This window comes from Mirounga angustirostris, unplaced genomic scaffold (genome assembly GCF_029215605.1).
Source record: "Mirounga angustirostris isolate CCGP_5_RB_7025 unplaced genomic scaffold, mMirAng1.0.hap1 SCAF_6, whole genome shotgun sequence".
In the NCBI taxonomy this organism is placed as follows: Eukaryota; Metazoa; Chordata; class Mammalia; order Carnivora; family Phocidae; genus Mirounga; species Mirounga angustirostris.
The window spans coordinates 68908386-68926501 of NW_026991714.1; the positions used below are offsets into that span (position 1 = coordinate 68908386).

The following is an 18116-nucleotide window of genomic DNA, read 5'->3' on the forward strand; positions in this document are numbered from 1 at the left end:
AGAATGAAATCGACCCGAGACAGATTAATAGGAGAAAAAAAAACCCAAAGTGTAATGATGTGCACATGGAGACCCAATAATGAAACTGAGGTGTAAAGAAATAACCAAGGAAGTCAGGTTTTATACTTTTTGGACAAAGAGAAAATACACCTGTGATGAAATCACAGGACAAAGAAAACTTAACCTTGGGAGCTTCAGTTAGTAAGGAATTCTAAACAGAATTTGGGCTGGGGTCGTAAATTAGTAAAAAGGAACAAGGGTTGTTTATACAGCCTTATGGGCTCCAAATCTCCCATCTCTGGTGATGTTGAAATCTCTTTACCTCCTGGTACAGGGACATCTTCACATGGGAGATAGATTTCCTGCTTCCAGGGTGACAGAGGAGGGTCTAAGTGTCCTCATTGCATAGGCTGTCTCTTAAGTAACTTTTATTTAAAATGATCTATATTTCAAAGTGGCAGATTTGGGGCAGCCTGCCCTTGGCCCCTACACCATCCTGTGACACTCCCACATCCTGAACAACTTAATTTCAGCAGTTTATGATTTACTCTTTAGGATGTAAAAATGTTTGTCTTTTATTAAAGATTTCATTTTTAAGTAATCTCCACACCCACCATGGGGCTTGAATTCACAACCCCAAGATCAAGAGTTGCACGCTTCACCGACTGAGCCAGCCAGGTACCCCAAAAGGTTTTGGGTCTTGACAAATGCATAGTGGCAGGTATAAATCATTAAAATATCATAGAATTTACCCCCTGATCCTTTTATCATCTCTAGTTTTGCCTTTTCCAGAATCTCCTACAAATGGGGTCACTCAGTGAAAAAGAATCCTTTTCAGACTGGATTCTTTCACTTAGAAAAATACATGTAAAGTTCATCCATGTCATTGTATGAGGTGATGGTTCATTGCTTTTTTTTTTTTTTTAAGATTTTATTTATTTATTTGAGAGAGAGAGAGCACAAGCGGGGGGAGCGGGAGAGGGAGAAGCAGACTCCCTGCTGAGCAGGGAGCCCGATGCGGGACTCGATCCCGGGACTCCAGGATCATGACCTGAGCTGAAGGTAGTTGCTTAACCAACTGAGCCACCCAGGCGCCCGGTTCATTGCTTTTTATTGCTGAATAGATTAACAGGAGAAAAACAAGTCAAAGTTTAACAGCATGCATACGTCCTGTATTCATGGGAGATACCCAGGAAAAGAAAGTAATTCCTTGAAGTGGCCCATCCCTCACCCTAAATGCCATCTTCAACTAAAGACCAAAAGATTTTGGGTGGTGGGGAGGCCTGTTAAGGGATGTTATTAGGTAAGCACAGTAAACGAGGGTATGGTTGTTACACAGATTTAAGTCTGTGCCTTCTCTTTTGGTAAGAGTTTCTTAAGATTTAGTAATTCTGTTCCTGATACAGAGGGAGACAGGCTTACAAATGGAGCTTTCCTTTGTAAGTGTACATTTCACTCACGAAATGGCAACTTTTACCCAGTTTTCAGAGATTCTCCTATGTCTGCTGCTTCTTAAAATTAATCAGCCCAAATAACTCTTGTGCCAAAGAGGCATATTTTGCGTGGCATAGTCTGCTTCCTTCACATGGATGTACTCAGTTGGCTTATGGATTCATTTATGGAAGGACATCCTGGTTTCTTTAAGTTTGTAATCATTATGAATAGAGCTACTGTGCATAACTGCATGTGAGTTTTTGTTTGGAAATAGTTTTTCAAAGCAGTTGTCTAAATACTAGAAGTGCAATTGTTGGATCTTAACATGAGACATATTTAGGTTTGGAAAAAATGGCCAAACTGTCTTCTGAAGGGACAGTTGCTGCCATTCCTCATCATCCAGCAATTGGTATTCCTGTTTTTGGAGTTTAGCATTTGTGATAGGCATGCATTCCTGTCTCGGTGTTGTTTAAATTTGTACTTTCCTAATGATGATGTCGAGCATATTTTTGCATGCTTATTTTGTACCTGTAGATCTTCTTTGTCCAGGCATCTGTTCAGATCCTTACCCATTATCAATTAGGATGTTTGTTTCCTTATCGTTGAGTTCTGATAGTCTTTTGTATATTTTGAATACAAATCTTTTACCAGATTTGTGCTTTACAAATATTTCCTCCCAGTTTGTGGCTTGTCTTTTAGTTTTCTGAGCAAGGTCTTTCACAGAACAGAAGTTTTAATTTTAGAAAGTTCACGTTATCAATTTTTTTCTTTTGTGGATTGGCTTTTGGTGTTGTGTGCTAAAGCTCATCACCGAACCCAAGGCCATGTGGATTTTCTTTTACGTTTTCTTTTTGATATTTTGATAGTTTTACATTTTATTTTTTATATGGTATTGCAGTATTTTATTTATTCTGTTCATTAATAACATACTCAAGAACTTTTATAATATTAATAGAACTTAATCTAAAAGAACCAACTTACTTTTTTACATTTCAATATTAGGTACGAGAGAGAGTCAAAATAATTATGGTCAGAATTATTACATAAAAAATTATAGTAAATGTTCGGTGTTAGTGTACATACAATTTAGTTCTTGGCACAAAGTTATTTAGTTGCTAGGAAGAACATTTGGTTTACTTCACTAATAGGAATCTCTCTTAATGCCGGGATGGCCTCCTCTTGGTATTTCTTCTGCTGTTGATTTTTAGCAGAGGTATCTGTGATTGTATGAATGGAGTTGAGTGGAGAGGTCCTCATCATGTTTATTCCAAATAAGAGTACGTAACCAATTACTATAGTAATGAGGAAGTAGACGGGCAATGCAACTGCCCAGTATTTTTGAGGCCAAGAGGTTAATCCTAAGGAGTTTAGCCAAGATTCAGGAATAAATGCCCACACAAGATACAGGATGAAGCCAAACTGGGAGCTTAAGAAAAGAACAAAGCCATAAATCGCTCTTTCTGGCAACGGGGATGGTGAATTTCCCACCATGTCCCCTGTGGCTTTAGACCATCTTGGGTCCTCGAAACGCCCACTCAGGCCCCTCCCGACAGCTCGGCCACTTCGGCGCCGAGTCCCCCGCGCAAGCACCTTCTGGAAAGCCTCCTTGGGGGCGAAGAGAGGGAAAAACTAAAGGAAAGGCCGGGTCGCTGCGGCGCCCTCCGCTTCCCGCGCAGGTGCAGGCGCACTGTGACCATTGCCGGCCGGGAGCACGCGAGAGCCGGGGACGGCCCGATAGTTTTACATTTTAAATGTATCTATAATTTTGAATGAATTTCGGTGTAAGTTGTAAAGCGTGTGTCTGCATTTCACTTAATTCCATATGGTTTCTAATTAATTGCTTCTATTTCTGGAGAAGTCAGGGGATAATTGGACTCCATTTGAGTTTGAATTTCCAAAATGTAATGGATTCCGCAGGACCCCAGAAGGGACAGGTGCCTCCGCTGAACGGAGTGCCCTGCATCCTGCCTGCACTGCCCCCACCGCCCGCAGGGGGCGCCCGAGTCGGGCTCCCCGACCCGTGGGGGGCCATGCGGGCTCAGCCCTCCTCCTCTGTGCGCGGTCGGGCGTTCCAAGGCCTCAGGACCGACCCGCTGTGCTGACGCCCAGGCTTCGGGAGGACGTGGGGCCTCATCCACAGTCAGGAGCCGGCCTCCTCGGGACCCTCTGTGGAGGATGTGGGTCCGCGTCCACACTGACAGGAGCCAGCCTCCTCAGACCTGCTGTGGAGACTTTGGGAGGGCGTGGGTGCGCGTCCACACTGACAGGAGCCAGGCCTCCTCACACCTGCTGTGGAGACTTCGGGAGGGCGTGGGTTCGCGTCCACACTGACAGGAGCCAGGCCTCCTCACACCTGCTGTGGAGACTTCGGGAGGGCGTGGGTTCGCGTCCACACTGACAGGAGCCAGGCCTCCTCACACCTGCTGTGGAGACTTCGGGAGGGCGTGGGTGCGCGTCCACACTGACAGGAGCCAGGCCTCCTCAGACCTGCTGTGGAGACTTCGGGAGGGCGTGGGTTCGCGTCCACACTGACAGGAGCCAGGCCTCCTCACACCTGCTGTGGAGACTTCGGGAGGGCGTGGGTGCGCGTCCACACTGACAGGAGCCAGGCCTCCTCACACCTGCTGTGGAGACTTCGGGAGGGCGTGGGTTCGCGTCCACACTGACAGGAGCCAGGCCTCCTCACACCTGCTGTGGAGACTTCGGGAGGGCGTGGGTTCGCGTCCACACTGACAGGAGCCAGGCCTCCTCACACCTGCTGTGGAGACTTCGGGAGGGCGTGGGTGCGCGTCCACACTGACAGGAGCCAGGCCTCCTCAGACCTGCTGTGGAGACTTCGGGAGGGCGTGGGTTCGCGTCCACACTGACAGGAGCCAGGCCTCCTCACACCTGCTGTGGAGACTTCGGGAGGGCGTGGGTTCCCGTCCACACTGACAGGAGCCAGGCCTCCTCAGGACCCGCTGTGGAGACTTCGGGAGGAGTCCGGCCTCGTCAGGACTCGCCGAGGGAGGAGAAGGTGAGGAGAAGCCTCCTGAGCGGGGACTGCGGAGGGGGTGCGAGCTCCCAGGACCCCTCTGAGGAACGGCGTGCTGTGTAGATGCTGGGGCTTTGTGTGCGGTGCCGTGGGGTCCCGCGCGGGCCTGTGCGCGGGGCTGTCGGGTCTCCCCTTCCTGGGCTCGGATCCGCTCCGTGGTCGCGGGGTCTGTGTTTATGTGCCACTCGGATTCGGTTCCTGGGCTGCTCAGTCTGCAGTCAGGGAGTGGACAGCCGCCGCGGTGCTCGTGCTCCCCGGGCCTCGGCCCTGCGGGCTCCTTCCCGCGTCCACACCGTCAGGATCTGGGCAGGCCTCCGCCTCCGTCACCGAGGTTGGCGTCTCTGCTTCTCTGGGAGGTGCTGACGTGGTTGTTTGGAAGAGTGACTGACTCTGCGGTAAACCTGCCCCAGCAGCACAAATACTCTCTCTCCACACTCACACCCCCCAGCGGTCGTTCCCTCGCTACATTTACCACTTCACGCGGGGTGCTTCAGTGCGTTTTACCCCAAACAGGGACACTGTCCCGCGGAACCAGCACATAACCCTAAGTGAGGAAATCACCCCGGTTTCCACATTATAACCCAGACCGCAGGCCCACTTCCACTGTCACCACCTGCCCCACTGTCTGAAGTGTCCTTTTCCATTCGGGTCCAGTTTTCTTCTTCTGGAACTGCTCCCGACACTTTGCCTTATTTGGGTAACCTTGGTGGATGTAAAGAGCAAGATGGTTCCAATCTGGGTGGACTTTTCTGTCTGGCTTCTGTCACTGGGGCTGTTTTCAGTGTCCACCCATGTTGTGACATGCATCAGCCCCTCATTCACTTTTTCACTGTGACTAAACATAGCATTGAGCACTTAAAATATTTCAGGTGCACAGTTCTCTGGCCTTAGCTGAGTTCCCACGGTGGTACATCATTCTCCAGCACTTTCTCCTTCTCCCCGAGGGGACTCTGTATGCATGAGACACCAACTCCCCGTTCCCCTTTCCCCTCGGCCCCTGCAGCCACATTCCACTTTGTGTCTCAGGATGCTTCATATAAGGGGGATCACACAGTATCTGTCCTTCTGTGACTGGCTGATTTCACTCAGCGTAATGACTTCCAGGTTCAATCCGTGTTGTAGCCTGTGTCAGAACTCTCCTCGTTTTTAAGTCTGAATCCTGTCCCGTTGTGTATATACCACATTTTGTTTATCCATTCATCTGTCAGTGGACACTTGGGTTGCTTCCAGCTTTTGGCTGTTGTGAAAAATGCTGCTCTGAATAAGGGTACTTCTACTTTCAATTTTGGGGGGCATATATGCTGCAGTGGAATTCTGTGTTTAATATTTTGAGGAGCCACCATATTTTTTTCCACAAATGAACCATTTTACTTCATTCCTTCATAGGGCAGAACAAGATTGCCATTTATGGATCTACCTCATTTTGTTTATCCTTTTCCCCATTGATGGACATTTGCATAGTTCCTGGTTTTTGCCTATTGTGAACACTGCTGCTATGACTATTTATGTACATTTTTGTTTGTATCAGTGTTTTCAACTTTGGGGGTATATATCTAGGAGTATAATTGTTGAACCATATGGTAATTCTACTTTGATCTATTTGAGTAAATGCCAAAATACTTTCTACATAGACTGCCCCATTTTTCACAAACAAGGTTTAAGGGTTTCAGTTTCTCAACATCCTTTCCAAAATTTGTTATTTTAGTTTTCTTGATTATAGTGATTCCATTGTGTGTAAAAGGACATCTAACTGGTGTAAATCTTCATTTCCATAAAGACTAAGGATGTTTAACTTAATCTATTCATGTGCTATTCATTGTTTGTATGATTTCTTTGGAGAAAGGTCTATCCAAGTCCTTTTGTCCATTTTTAAAAATGGGTTGTCTTTTTGCTGAGGAGTTGTAAAAGCTCTTTACATATTCTGGGCAACAGACTCATATTAGATAAATAGTGTACAAATATTTTCTTCCATTCTGGGGGCTATCTTTTAACTTTCCAGATAGTATCTTATGATGTACAAAGATTTTTAATTTATTTTTTTTACATTTCTTTTTTAAGAGTGAGTGAGAGAGAGTATGCGAGTGGTCAGGGGCAGAGGGAGAAGGAGAGAGAATCTTAAGCAGGCCCCACACTCAGTGTGGAGCCTGACGTAGGCTCAATCTCATGACCCTGAGATCATGATCTGAGCCAAAATTAAGAGTTGGATGCTTAACCAACTGAGCCACCCAGGCACCCAGAACAGATTTTTAATTTTGAGGATATTATTTTATCTATTTTTTCTTTCCTTTCTTAGCTTTGGTGTCAGATCTAAAAGCATTGCTAGATCCAAGGTTATGAAGATTTATCCCCATTTATTTCTTCTAGAGTTTATAGTTTTACCTCTTACATTTAAGCCTTTAATTTATTTTGAGTTAATGTTTATATGTGGTGTGAGGTAAGGGTCCAGTTTCATTCCTCTGTACATGGATAGCCAATTGTCTAGCACCCTTTGTTGAAAAGACCATTCTCTCCCCCAGTGTAATGTTGCCACCCTTGTCAAAATTCAGTGGACCATAGATGAAGGGGTTTATTTCTGGGCTCTCAGTTAAATCCCACTGATCTGTATGCATATCTTTTTTATTTATTTTTTATTTATTTTTTTATTTTTTTAAAGATTTTATTTATTTATTTGACAGAGAAAGACACAGCGAGAGAGGGAACACAAATGGGGAGTGGGAGAGGGAGAAGCAGACTCCCTGCTCTGCAGGGAGCCCGATGTGGGACTCGATCCCGGGACTCCAGGATCATGACCTGAGCCGAAGGCAGTCGCTTAACCAACTGAGCCACCCAGGTGCCCCAATAAATAATTTTTTTAAAAAAGATATGCATAGGGCATATCTGGGTGGCTCAGTTGGTTGAGCGACTGCCTTCGGCTCAGGTCATGATCCTGGAGTCCCGGGATTGAGTCCCGCATCAGGCTCCCTGCTTGTCAGGGAGTCTGCTTCTCCCTCTGACCCTCCCCCCTCTCATGTGCTTTCTCTCTCTCTCATTCTCTCTCTCAAATAAATAAATAAAATCTTTAAAAAAAATTATTTATTTTTAAAAATGTTTTAAATTTAAATTCAACTAATTAACGTATAATGTATTATTTGTTTCAGGGTGTACGCATACCTTTATGACAGTATCACAATGTTTTATTTACTGTTGCTTTGTATTAATATTTGAACTTTGGAAGTATGACCTTTCACCTTTGATTTTCTTTTTCAAGATTGTTTTGGCTATCTTGTGGTCCCTTGAAATTCCATATGACTGTTAGGATTAGCTTGTGCATTTCTTCCCAAAGGCCTTAGTGAATTTTCTTGGGAACACATTGAATTTCCACATTGCATTGTGTACTATTGCCATCTTATCAATAGTATGTCTTTTCATCACCATGGGGTCCTCAGATTTATTTAGGTTTCCCTTACTTTCTTTCAGCAATGTTTTGTAATTTTCAGTGTACAAGACTTGCACCTTGATTACATCTATTCCTAAGTATTTTGTCAATGTTCATGTTCCCTAAAATGGAATTGTTTTCTTAAATTATTTTTTGGATGATTCATGGCTAATGTATACACATGAGAGAGATTTTTGTGTATTGATATTAACTGGCTGTAATAATTTTTTGTTGATTGTTTAGGAAGCTCTCTGTATAAGATGATGTCATGTCTGGTCTCTAAATAGACCTAGTTCTACTGTTTTCTTTCACATGTGGATGCCTTATTTCTTGCCTTATCATGCTGGGTAGAACTTTCAGTATGATACTGAGTAATGAGTGAAAGCCAGCATGATGGACTTGTTTGTGATTTCAGAGTAGAACTGTCAGTCCTCAAAATTGAGCATGATGTTTGACTAGAGTTAGGGTTGGGGTTAGGGTTAGGATTAAGGGTTAGGGTTAGGGTAGGTGACCCTGTGACCCATGCAGCTCCACAGTCAGCATGCTGGAGCCAGGAACACTCCCCCTGTGCTGAGCTCCTGGGCAAACCCTGTAGGTCCCCTCCCCTGGCTGACCCCCTGCAGGTTCTGTCCCCACCTGCCATGAGTTGAGCACCTTTGGGCACCGCCCTTGTTTCTATGCCCTACAGACTGGGTAGAATCAGCTGCATGGGTTTCTAGCCTCCTAAGCCTCAGGCTCCCCTTTGTAAGATGGGGTCTTGATGACTCCCATCTCTGGGAGCTGAAGGTAGGGAGGCCCCACCAACAGACTTGCTCAGGACAGGCCAGGAGGGTGGCTGTTGCTTAAAGCAGCCCAGGGCCTGCCCCCTTGAAGAAAGTACACATGTTCAAGGCCCAAGTTTTGGGGTTCTGCCACCAGCCTTTGGCAGTGACCCTCCTCCAGCCCTGTCCCCTGTCCCTGTGGATACATGGTCTTCCTGGAGCTGTTCCTGCAGACAGTTGAGAACCACTTCATGGTGGGACACAGGGTCACCTACTATGTCTTCAATCAGCTGGCTGCTGGGCCCCATGTGCCCCTTCAGGAAGGCCAGAGGGTGGTGGTCCTCGAGGTCCCCGGTGCCCCGCGCTGGGAGGATGTATCCATGTAGCACATGTTATGACCCGCCGTTTCTGCAAGCAGCTCTTCCTGTCATCACGCACTGAAATAAAGTTCTCAGACACCAATCTGAGCGACAATGCAGGGCTGCCTCTGCAAGTAGAGCTGTAGCAGCTGGGTTCAGCACATAGATTTTATTTCTTTTTTTATCAGAAAAGCAAGGACAGATGCCTCAAAGCATGGGAAAGGAGGACAAAGGGATGGCAAGTATCCTGAAGCTGTAAAGCAGGCCTGCACCCTCCCCTGGGCGCAGGCACGCAGGGAGGCAGTCAGGGGATAAGGGAAGAGCAGAATGTTTGTGCTAGCAAATGCCAGGTGCAGGAAGCGGGGACTGAGGGTTACATTCTTTCCTAGCTCCTAACATATGCCTTGCCCCTGGGGATCATGGGATCCTGCTCCTACCGGGCCATTGTGTTCAATAGCCTGAGAACAGGAACGCTGCTGATGTTTCAGCTGCTTCCACAACCACTCCTTAGGGCTTACAATATATTTTCTAAGAGTAACTCCACACTTCCTCCATGAGGTGGACTACCTGGTTTGCACGGAGGTGGACATGAAGTTCCGCGACCACGTGAGCATGGAGATCCTGTCCCCCATCTTTGGCACCCTGCACCCCGGTTTCTACCGGGCGGCCCGCAAGGACTTCAGCTACGAGCATTGGCCATAGTCTCAGGTGCACGTCCCCAGGGACAAGGGCGACTTTTACTACATGGGGACCTTTTCTGGGGGGTCGGTGGTAGAGGTTCACCGACTGACCTTGGCCTGTCACCAGGCGATGGGGGTCAACCTGGCCAATGGGATCGAGGCTGTGTGGCACGATGAGAGACACCTGAACAGGTATCTGCTGGACCATAAGCCCATTAAGGTGCTGTCCCCAGAGGACCTGTGGGACCCACAGCTGCTGGGCTGCTGGAGGACCTGTGGGACCCTCAGCTGCTGGGCTGCCCCCATCATGAAGAAGCTGAGATTCATGGCTGTGCCCAAGAATCACCAGGACATCAGCAGTGGTCATTATTGAGGAGTTGTTTTGGTGCCCACCGTGTCTTTCACTTGAGTTAACAGGTGAGCCTGAAGGAAGGACGTCATCAGTTAGGAAGTACAGACGAAGGTCAGAGTGGAGGTGGGCAAAGGCCTCTTTCATTCAGAGAGCAGGGAAACTCCGAGTTTCTCCTACACACCTTGCCCTGCTCATCGCTTCCAGCTGCCTGGCCCTGAGTTCTGTCCTTTCAATGAATTGGTCATCTAATAAGTAACATGTTTCTCTAAGTTCCATGAGCCAGTGGAGCAGATTATTCGAATCTGAAGAGGAGGTTGTGGGGACCTCCAATCCGTAGCCCATAGCTCGGAAACACGGGTGACCTCTCTGCCCAGCCACTGGCTGACCACTAAGTTAACAGCACAGGGATTCAGTAGCCACACACAGCAAAGAATACAGACTTAACAAAGTTAGTTTAGAAAAGCCACTAAGCCAAAGTAGCAGCTACAACGAGCAGCAATCATAAAGCCTGGCATGGGGAAGGTCTGATGTTCAGGATACTTCCATTATAATATTCATAATCACACCCTGGACTTGTCATTGGGGCCAAGTCCCCTGGCTGGGGGTCAGGTAGCTCCTACATGTTCCACATGCCTCTCCCTGGCTCCCCTAGCTGTGCACAGTCCTGTGTTGCATTCCAGCAGAAGTTGGTTTTAACCAAGGCCAGGAAGATGGGATGGGTTTTCCTGACACTCCCCCTGGCCCCCACAGCCACCGACCCCGTGCTGCGAGAGGAAAGTTTTCTTCAATCCTCTTAAGGTCCCTGGCTGCGTCTGGAAATTGGCAAAACAGATGAACAGGAGAAAAGCAGACAAAGTGTATTGATTTTTTTGGTGAGAGCCTCACAAAAACATGGAGACCAGCAGAGGCGATTGGAGCAGACAGCTCTTCTACCTTTTAGACAAAAAAGCAATAAATGTGTGAAGAATTGACAGACACAGGAGTTTGGACTAGGGCTGGTAAATGGTAAAGAAGTAACTAGGAAGATAAGGGTTAGTTTAACCAGGTATGTTCGTATAGCCTTCATGGCCCTAAATTCCTTGACTCTGGTGATAAGCATGTCTTCCCTGTGGTCTGGGGAGAGAAACTTCCACATGGGAGTATTCTGACCTGCTTCAGGAAAGAAGGGCTGATGGCTGGGGATCAGAGGGCCCTTCTTGCTCTGCTCTATGCGAAAGTTCTTTTAGCTTCTATATTTAATTTGCCAAGGTGCCATATTTGGGGTAGTGTGTCCTGACCCTCACTGGCCTGGTGCTGTACTCCCATCTCCTCCTAGTATCCAGGACATTGAATGCACTGCTATGGAGACCTCCCAGACCTGGGGCAGCCCCTGTCCAGGGAGGCACCTGCCTCAAGTGGAGGGTTGCCTACGACTTCCCACATGGGTGCCCTGTTGCTAAGTGTGGCCACCCCTCCTCAGGGAGATTGGGTGGGAGAGTGTAGATCTTACTTCGAGAAACTGACTTCATTTCCTGCAAGTGTCTACCCAGTAGTGGGATCATACAGGAGTTCTATTTTTAGTATTTTGGGGAAGCTCCATACTTTTCCCAGCATGGCTGTGCCAACAAAAGTGAATTCCGGCTGATTTTTACCTATAACCAGAGATTTTTCAAGAACCTTTCCAGCAGAGAACATTTTTTCGTGTGTCTGTTAGCCATTTGTATGTCTTCTTTGGAGAAGTGTCTGTTCATGTCTTCTGCCCATTTTTTGACTTGATTATTTGTTTTTTGGGTGTTGAGTTTGAGAAGTTCTTTATAGATCTTGGATACCAGCCCTTTATCTGTAGTGTCATTTGCAAATATCTTCTCCCATTCTGTGGGTTGCCTCTTTGTTTTCTTGACTGTTTCCTTTGCTGTGCAGAAGCTTTTTATCTTGATGAAGTCCCAAAAGTTGATGTTTGGTTTTGTTTCACTAGCCTTTGGAGATAGATCTTGAAAGAAGTTGCTGTGGCCAATGTCAAAGAGGTTACTACCTCCGTTCTCCTCTAGGATTTTGATGGATTCCTGTCTCACATTGAGGTCTTTCATCCATTTTGAATTTATCGTTGTGTATGGTGTTAGAGAATGGTCGAGTTTCATTCTTTGCATGTGGCTGTCCAATTTTCCCAGCACCATTTATTGAAGAGACTGTATTTTTTCCATTGCATGTTTTTTCCTGCTTTGTCAAAGATTATTTGACCATAGAGTTGAGGGTCCATATCTGGGTTGTCTATTCTGTTCCATTGGTCTGTATGTCTGTTTTTGTGCCAGTACCATGCTGTCTTGGTGATCACTGCTTTGTAATATAGTGTGAAATCAGGCAACGTGATGCCCCCAGCTTTGTTTTTCTTTTTCAACATTTCCTTGGCGATTTGGGGTCTTTTCTGATTCCATACAAATTTTAGGACTGTTTGTTCCACACTTTGAAAAATGTCATTGGAATTTTGATTGGGATGGCATTGAAGGTATAGATTGCTCTGGATAACATAGACGTTTTAACAATGTTTATTCTTCTGATCCATGAGCATGGAATGTTTTTCCATCTTTTTGTGTCTTCTTCAATTTCTTTCATGAGTGTTCTGTAGTTCCTAGAGTATAGATCCTTTACCTCTTTGGTTAGGTTTATTCCAAGGTATCTTATGGTTTTTGGTGCTATTGTAAATGGAATCGTTTCTCTAATTTCTCTTTCTACAGATGCATTGTTAGTTCATCATCATCAGGGAAATTCAAATCAAAACCACACTGAGACACCACCTTACACCAGTTAGAATGGGCAAAAATTGACAAGGCAAGGAACAACAAATGTTGGAGAGGTTGTGGAGAAAAGGGAACCCTCTTACACTGTTGGTGGGAATGCAAGTTGGTACAGCCACTTTGGAAAACACTGTGGAGGTGCCTCAGAAAATTAAAAATAGAGCTATCCTATGACCTGGCAATTGCACTACTGGATATTTACCCCCCAAAACACAGATGTAGTGAAAAGAAGGACCATATGCACCCCAATGTTCATAGCAGCAATGTCTGCAATAGCCAAACTGTGGAAAGAGCTGAGATGCCCTTCAACAAATGAATGAATAAAGATGTGGTCCATATATACAATGGGATATCACTCAGCCATCAGAAAGGATGAATATCCAACTTTTACATCAGCATGGATGGGTCCATGTTGATGTAAAAGGGAGGAGTTCTTTTTGGTGGAGAAGAGTATGCTAAGTGAAATAAGTCAAGCAGAGAAAGTCAATTATATGGTTTCACTTATTTGTGAAACATAAGGAATAGCGTGGAGGACATTAGGAGAAGGAAGGGAAAAACGAAGCGGGGGAAGTCTGAGGGAGAGATGAACCGTGGAGAGACTGTGGACTCTGAGAAACAAACTGAGGGTTTTAGAGGGAAGGGGGGTTAGGGGATGGGTTAGCCCAGTGATGGGTATTAAGGAGGGCACGTACCGCATGGAGCACTGGGTGTTATATGAAAACAATGAATTGTGGTCTCTACATCAGAAAACTAATGATGTATGGTGACTAACATAACAATAAAATAAAATTTAAAATAAAGAATATGAAAAAAAAAAGAACCTCTCCAGCAGAGAATATGAGGAGAACATTTTGAAGACCTTAGACAGGCAGAGATTTCCCAGAATGCAAAGTATACTAACCATAGGAACAAACCACTAACTTAGAAACTATGAAATGAAGAACTTGTTCTCCTTCTTTCATTTCTGGCTAGTGTGCTGGTCTGTGGCTCAATCCCACCTCAGGCAGCTGGAAGGTTGACCTCCCAGGTCAGCTGCCACTGAGAAGGCTACTGTTTCCAGAAATTCTTCGGGTTATGGCCGGGTTTCCCCACCTGTGCACTGATCAAGTCGGCGACCTCTGACAGTGGAGCCATGGGTCCTCCAGGCATGGTTCCCCCAAATCCCCCAGTAAAGCCATTCCACTGAGGGTTTAGGGGGACCGGAGCTGCCCCTAGGCAACAACACCAGAGATTCTCACTGTCCCTACCTGGCCTTCAGATGCTTCTCAGTTATTCCTGTGCTTCTGGTGTCTTCTTGGAACACAGACCTGTCAGTTTTCGGACAGCTGGTCCAGTGGTACCCTCATTTTCAGGGAGGGGGATTTGCTGGAATCCACAGTGTGTCCTGTGGACCCACCGGGATCGCTTTTTGAAGGCACATTGTCTGGGCCACCTGAGGACCCAAGACTGTGGGTCTGTGGCCTGGAGGGATTCTGAGCAGAGCTGGCGGGATGGGAGGGCTGCAAGGCCCAGAGGCAGGTTTCCAGAAAGCTGTCTGGGGTCCCTGGCATCCTACCGTTTTTGAATCAAAGCCCTGAGATCTTTAAAATGCCAGCAACATTACAGCATGGGCCAGAAAAACAAATGTCCCTGTGCACCCAACACCATCTAAACTATTGGCCATTTCTTGTCACTTGAGCTGAATATAAAGGTTTGAGAGTCAGGGCTTGATGGGGGTCCTGGGCCAGACTTTGTATTTGGGGGACAAAGGCCATCCAGACAAGCTTGTGTTGAACCTGAGAGTCTTTGTGGAGACCCCAGCTGTAGGCACTGCTGTCCACTGATGCCCCCCTCAGCCTGCCCAAGTGCACCTGCTGCTGGGGGAGAGCCTGCCCCCTCCTCTCTGCCTGAGGGCTCTCTCCTGCACCAGCGGTGCCTCCTCTCCTGCCAGTCACTGCCAGCCTGCAGCCTGGGAGGGTGGCTACCCCAAGTTCCTCCAGCTGCTGGGGGAGCGCCTGCCCCCTCCTCTCTGCAGAGGGCTCTGTCCTGCACCAGGTGCCTCCTCCCCTGCCAGTCCCTGCCAGCCTACAGTCTGGGAGGGTGGATACCCTGACAACCTCCAGCCGTGGGGACAGAGCCAGTGCGATGTGGTCTCCCAGCAGGTCTGAGCACCAGGCCCCCACATGGCTCACTCTCCTCCTGTGGGCTCACTGTGCCAAATCCTCCCTCAGGCTCCCTGGGTCCAAGTCCTCCTCTGCTCGTGGACCATCCTTGGCCCAGGCTCCACATGCTGGGACTGGGAGCGGGTCATCTGGATGTTCTGGACTCTCGCTTCCGTGCCCGTGACATGGGTACAGTTCAGCCTCACAGACTGCTCAGAGGAGACTCAGCACAGCAAGATGCAGGTCGCTGCAAGGGAGATGCCAAGTGACCCCAGAGGGAGCGCACAGGCCTTGCACAAGGCACTGGGCTCATGGGGCCCAGTGTGGGATGTGGGCGCCCAGCCAAGGGGCATGGGGAATCCTGGTGAGGGCAGCCCTGGCAAAGAGGGGAGGGGGAAGCCACAGAAGGGTCCCAGAAGAGGCAGGAGACAAGGAAGAGGACAGGACAGAACTTCCCAAGGAGGTCGATGGAAGGATCAAAGGATCACAGAGACCCTTGGGAAAACTCGGAGGCCCTGGAGATGTTGGCTGAAATGCTGTCATTTGGTCAGAGAAGTTGTGTCACAACTCCCCAGTTGACACTGGATGATTTACTCTTTGTTGGTTCCAGGAATCAGTGTGTACCTGCCATTAGAACTCACATTGCCTGAAGTCTAGGACATACTTACTTTTCATCACTTTTCAGGACGAGATTTTTCTAGAGGAGGTGCTAAACATGGGTGTCTCCATTCTTTTCTTTGTGCAACTGGCCTGTTTCCAGGAGCCCTCATCACCAGAGCTAGCCCTGAGGACTGTCCCCCATCACCTCCCACAGTGGACATGACCATGTGGGTTGGGGGGTGCTCACTGATGAAGCCCCAGTGCTCAGTACACAGCAGGGACCCCAGATCCTGTGCTGAATGAGGGAGGATGGGAGTGAGGGAAAGAGAGAGGAAGGGACGATGGGAGAGAAGGAAGGGAGAGAGGGAGGAGGGAAGGGAGGATGGGAGGGAGGCAGGATGGGGAGAAGGAGGGGAGAGAGGCAGGAGGAAAGGGACGATGGGAGGGATAGAGGGGAGGGAGGGAGGCAGGGAGGCAGGGAGGGAGGGAGTGGGAGAGGGAAGGGAGGGGTGGAGGGGAAGGAGAGAGGGGGGAATGAATGAGTGAATCAATGACATAGGGAAGGAGGGAGTGAAACCACAGAAGCTGGATCCATACCTCAGGAGCCATTATTTGGGGTGAGGTCCAAGGGCATCACAGCCCGGGCCCTGGATGGTGGCTCAGGGCATGTCCATCTGTCCTCCCAGTGCTGACCTTCCTTCTCCTTGGACCCGACGTCATCCTGGATCCTCTCCACCTCCTCCTCAATTCTCAATGTTCCCAGGAACAGGGTGGCAGGAGGGAGTCTCAGGAGGGGCTTCCCAGATCCTGTACCCCAAAGGACAATGTGACAGTAGCTACAGGGCATTCTATCATGAGGACTGGGACCATGGATCCCATCCATCTCCGTGGGCATTAGCGTTGTTCCATTCCCTGCTCTCTCCACCACCGCTGTGATGAACACTCCTGAAAATACATCTGTGAAAAACCGAGCCAGAGTTTCTGGGGGTGAGTCCAAGGCCGAGCATGCCAGGTGATGGGTGCACCTGTGGCCTGGGATGGGTGCTGCTCACTGTTCTCCCAGACAGGGGTGCCCGTCACCCTTTCCTCCAGGGGACCTGCATTGGACCTCCACTTCCTCACGTTCTCCCAGACCAGACACCTGCCGGTCTGAGGGTGACCAGCACTGCATCCATAAGGTTTCCTTTGCCGGAGTCCTTCCCCGGGAGCTCCACATCTCTGACACATATTCCCTGCATGCCTATCCTCCCCCTTGGACTTGTGTGTGTTTGGTCTCCATTCCTGTGGAACCCAGTGACTTGGAGCATGGTTTGGACCGGAGTCAGGTGAAACCTTTCTCTGGCCTTGCTTTGTGGTGTGTCTTCCAGCTTTCTGCATTTCCCTGGTTTCTGTGTGGGCCACAGGAGGAACCAGCCGTTTCCTGTCTGGGGTCAGGCTGTGGTGTCCCAGCAGGAACAGGGGCCTCGGCCCCGAGATTGTGGCCATAATTCCTAAAGTGGCCTCTATGATTACATCTGATGTGTAATCCATCGGGGATTTCAATATCGAATAAGGGAGATTTTATGACAAATAAACACAGAAGAAAACGAGTCCCCTTTGAAAATAGGTGGGCAGACACAAAGGCACCTACTGAGTGATTCCACGTACAGAAACATCCAGAACAAGTAAAAGAACAGGGAGAGAAAGCAGCTTAGGGGTTTTGATGGTCTGGGCTGGGGGAGAAATGGGCAGGGAGGGCTTCTGGTTCGGGGACTCCTTTGGGGCATGAGATATTCCGCAGCAATGTTCTGTGATGTGGTGGCACAGCGTTGGGAATGTACTTAATGTTCATGACGTGTTCAATTGAAAACAAGTAATTTTATTTAAAACAAATAATAAACAGTATACAGAACATGAAAAGATAAAATAACAGTTAATGTGAACCAGAGAGAAAGAACATAGGGGGAGGGGATGAAACAATCTGGCGGGGCGTCGGGGTCCGGCGATGGAACTAAGGGTAATTGTACAAGGAGCTCTCCCCGCAGGGCTGTGGGCTCTGGGTGTGGCTCTGGGAGCCCTGCAGGAGCAGGAGCAGGAGCAGGGGCAGTGGTTAGGGTAGGGGCAGGGCCAGGTGTAATAGCAGGGCCAGGGGCAGGGGCAAGGGCAGGGCCAGGTGTAAGAGCAGGGCCAGGGGCAGGGGCAAGGGGAGGGACAGGTGTAAGAGCAGGACCAGGGGCAGGGCAAGGACAGGGCCAGGTGTAAGAGCAGGGCCAGGGGCAGGGGTAAGGGGAGGGACAGGTGTAAGAGTAGGGTCAGGGTCAGGGCCAGGGTCAGGGCCAGGTGTGAGAGCAGAGCCAGGGGCAGGGGCAAGGGGAGGGACTGGTGTAAGAGCAGGGCCAGGGGCAGGGCCAGGTGTAAGAGCAGGGCCAGGGGCAGGGGCAAGGGGAGGGACAGGTGTAAGAGTAGGGTCAGGGTCAGGGCCAGGGTCAGGGACAGGTGTGAGAGCAGGGGCAGGGGCAGGGGCAAGGGGAGGGACAGGTGTAAGAGCAGGACCAGGGGCAGGGCAAGGACAGGGCCAGGTGTAAGAGCA

General features: G+C 48.6%; 1 protein-coding gene and 1 pseudogene across 1 annotated transcript; one reads left to right on the plus strand and one right to left on the minus strand.

Moving 5' to 3' along the window:
- Positions 1 to 2538: 2538 nt before the first annotated feature.
- Positions 2539 to 2925, minus strand: LOC123845429 (phosphatidylinositol N-acetylglucosaminyltransferase subunit P-like). Its single transcript, XM_045876189.1, has one exon. It carries the CDS (start codon positions 2923 to 2925, stop codon positions 2539 to 2541), a length of 387 nt encoding a protein of 128 aa, XP_045732145.1.
- A 5925-nt stretch (positions 2926 to 8850) lies between these two features.
- On the plus strand, positions 8851 to 10056 carry LOC123841941 (histo-blood group ABO system transferase 2-like; annotated as a pseudogene).
- Positions 10057 to 18116: the final 8060 nt, after the last annotated feature.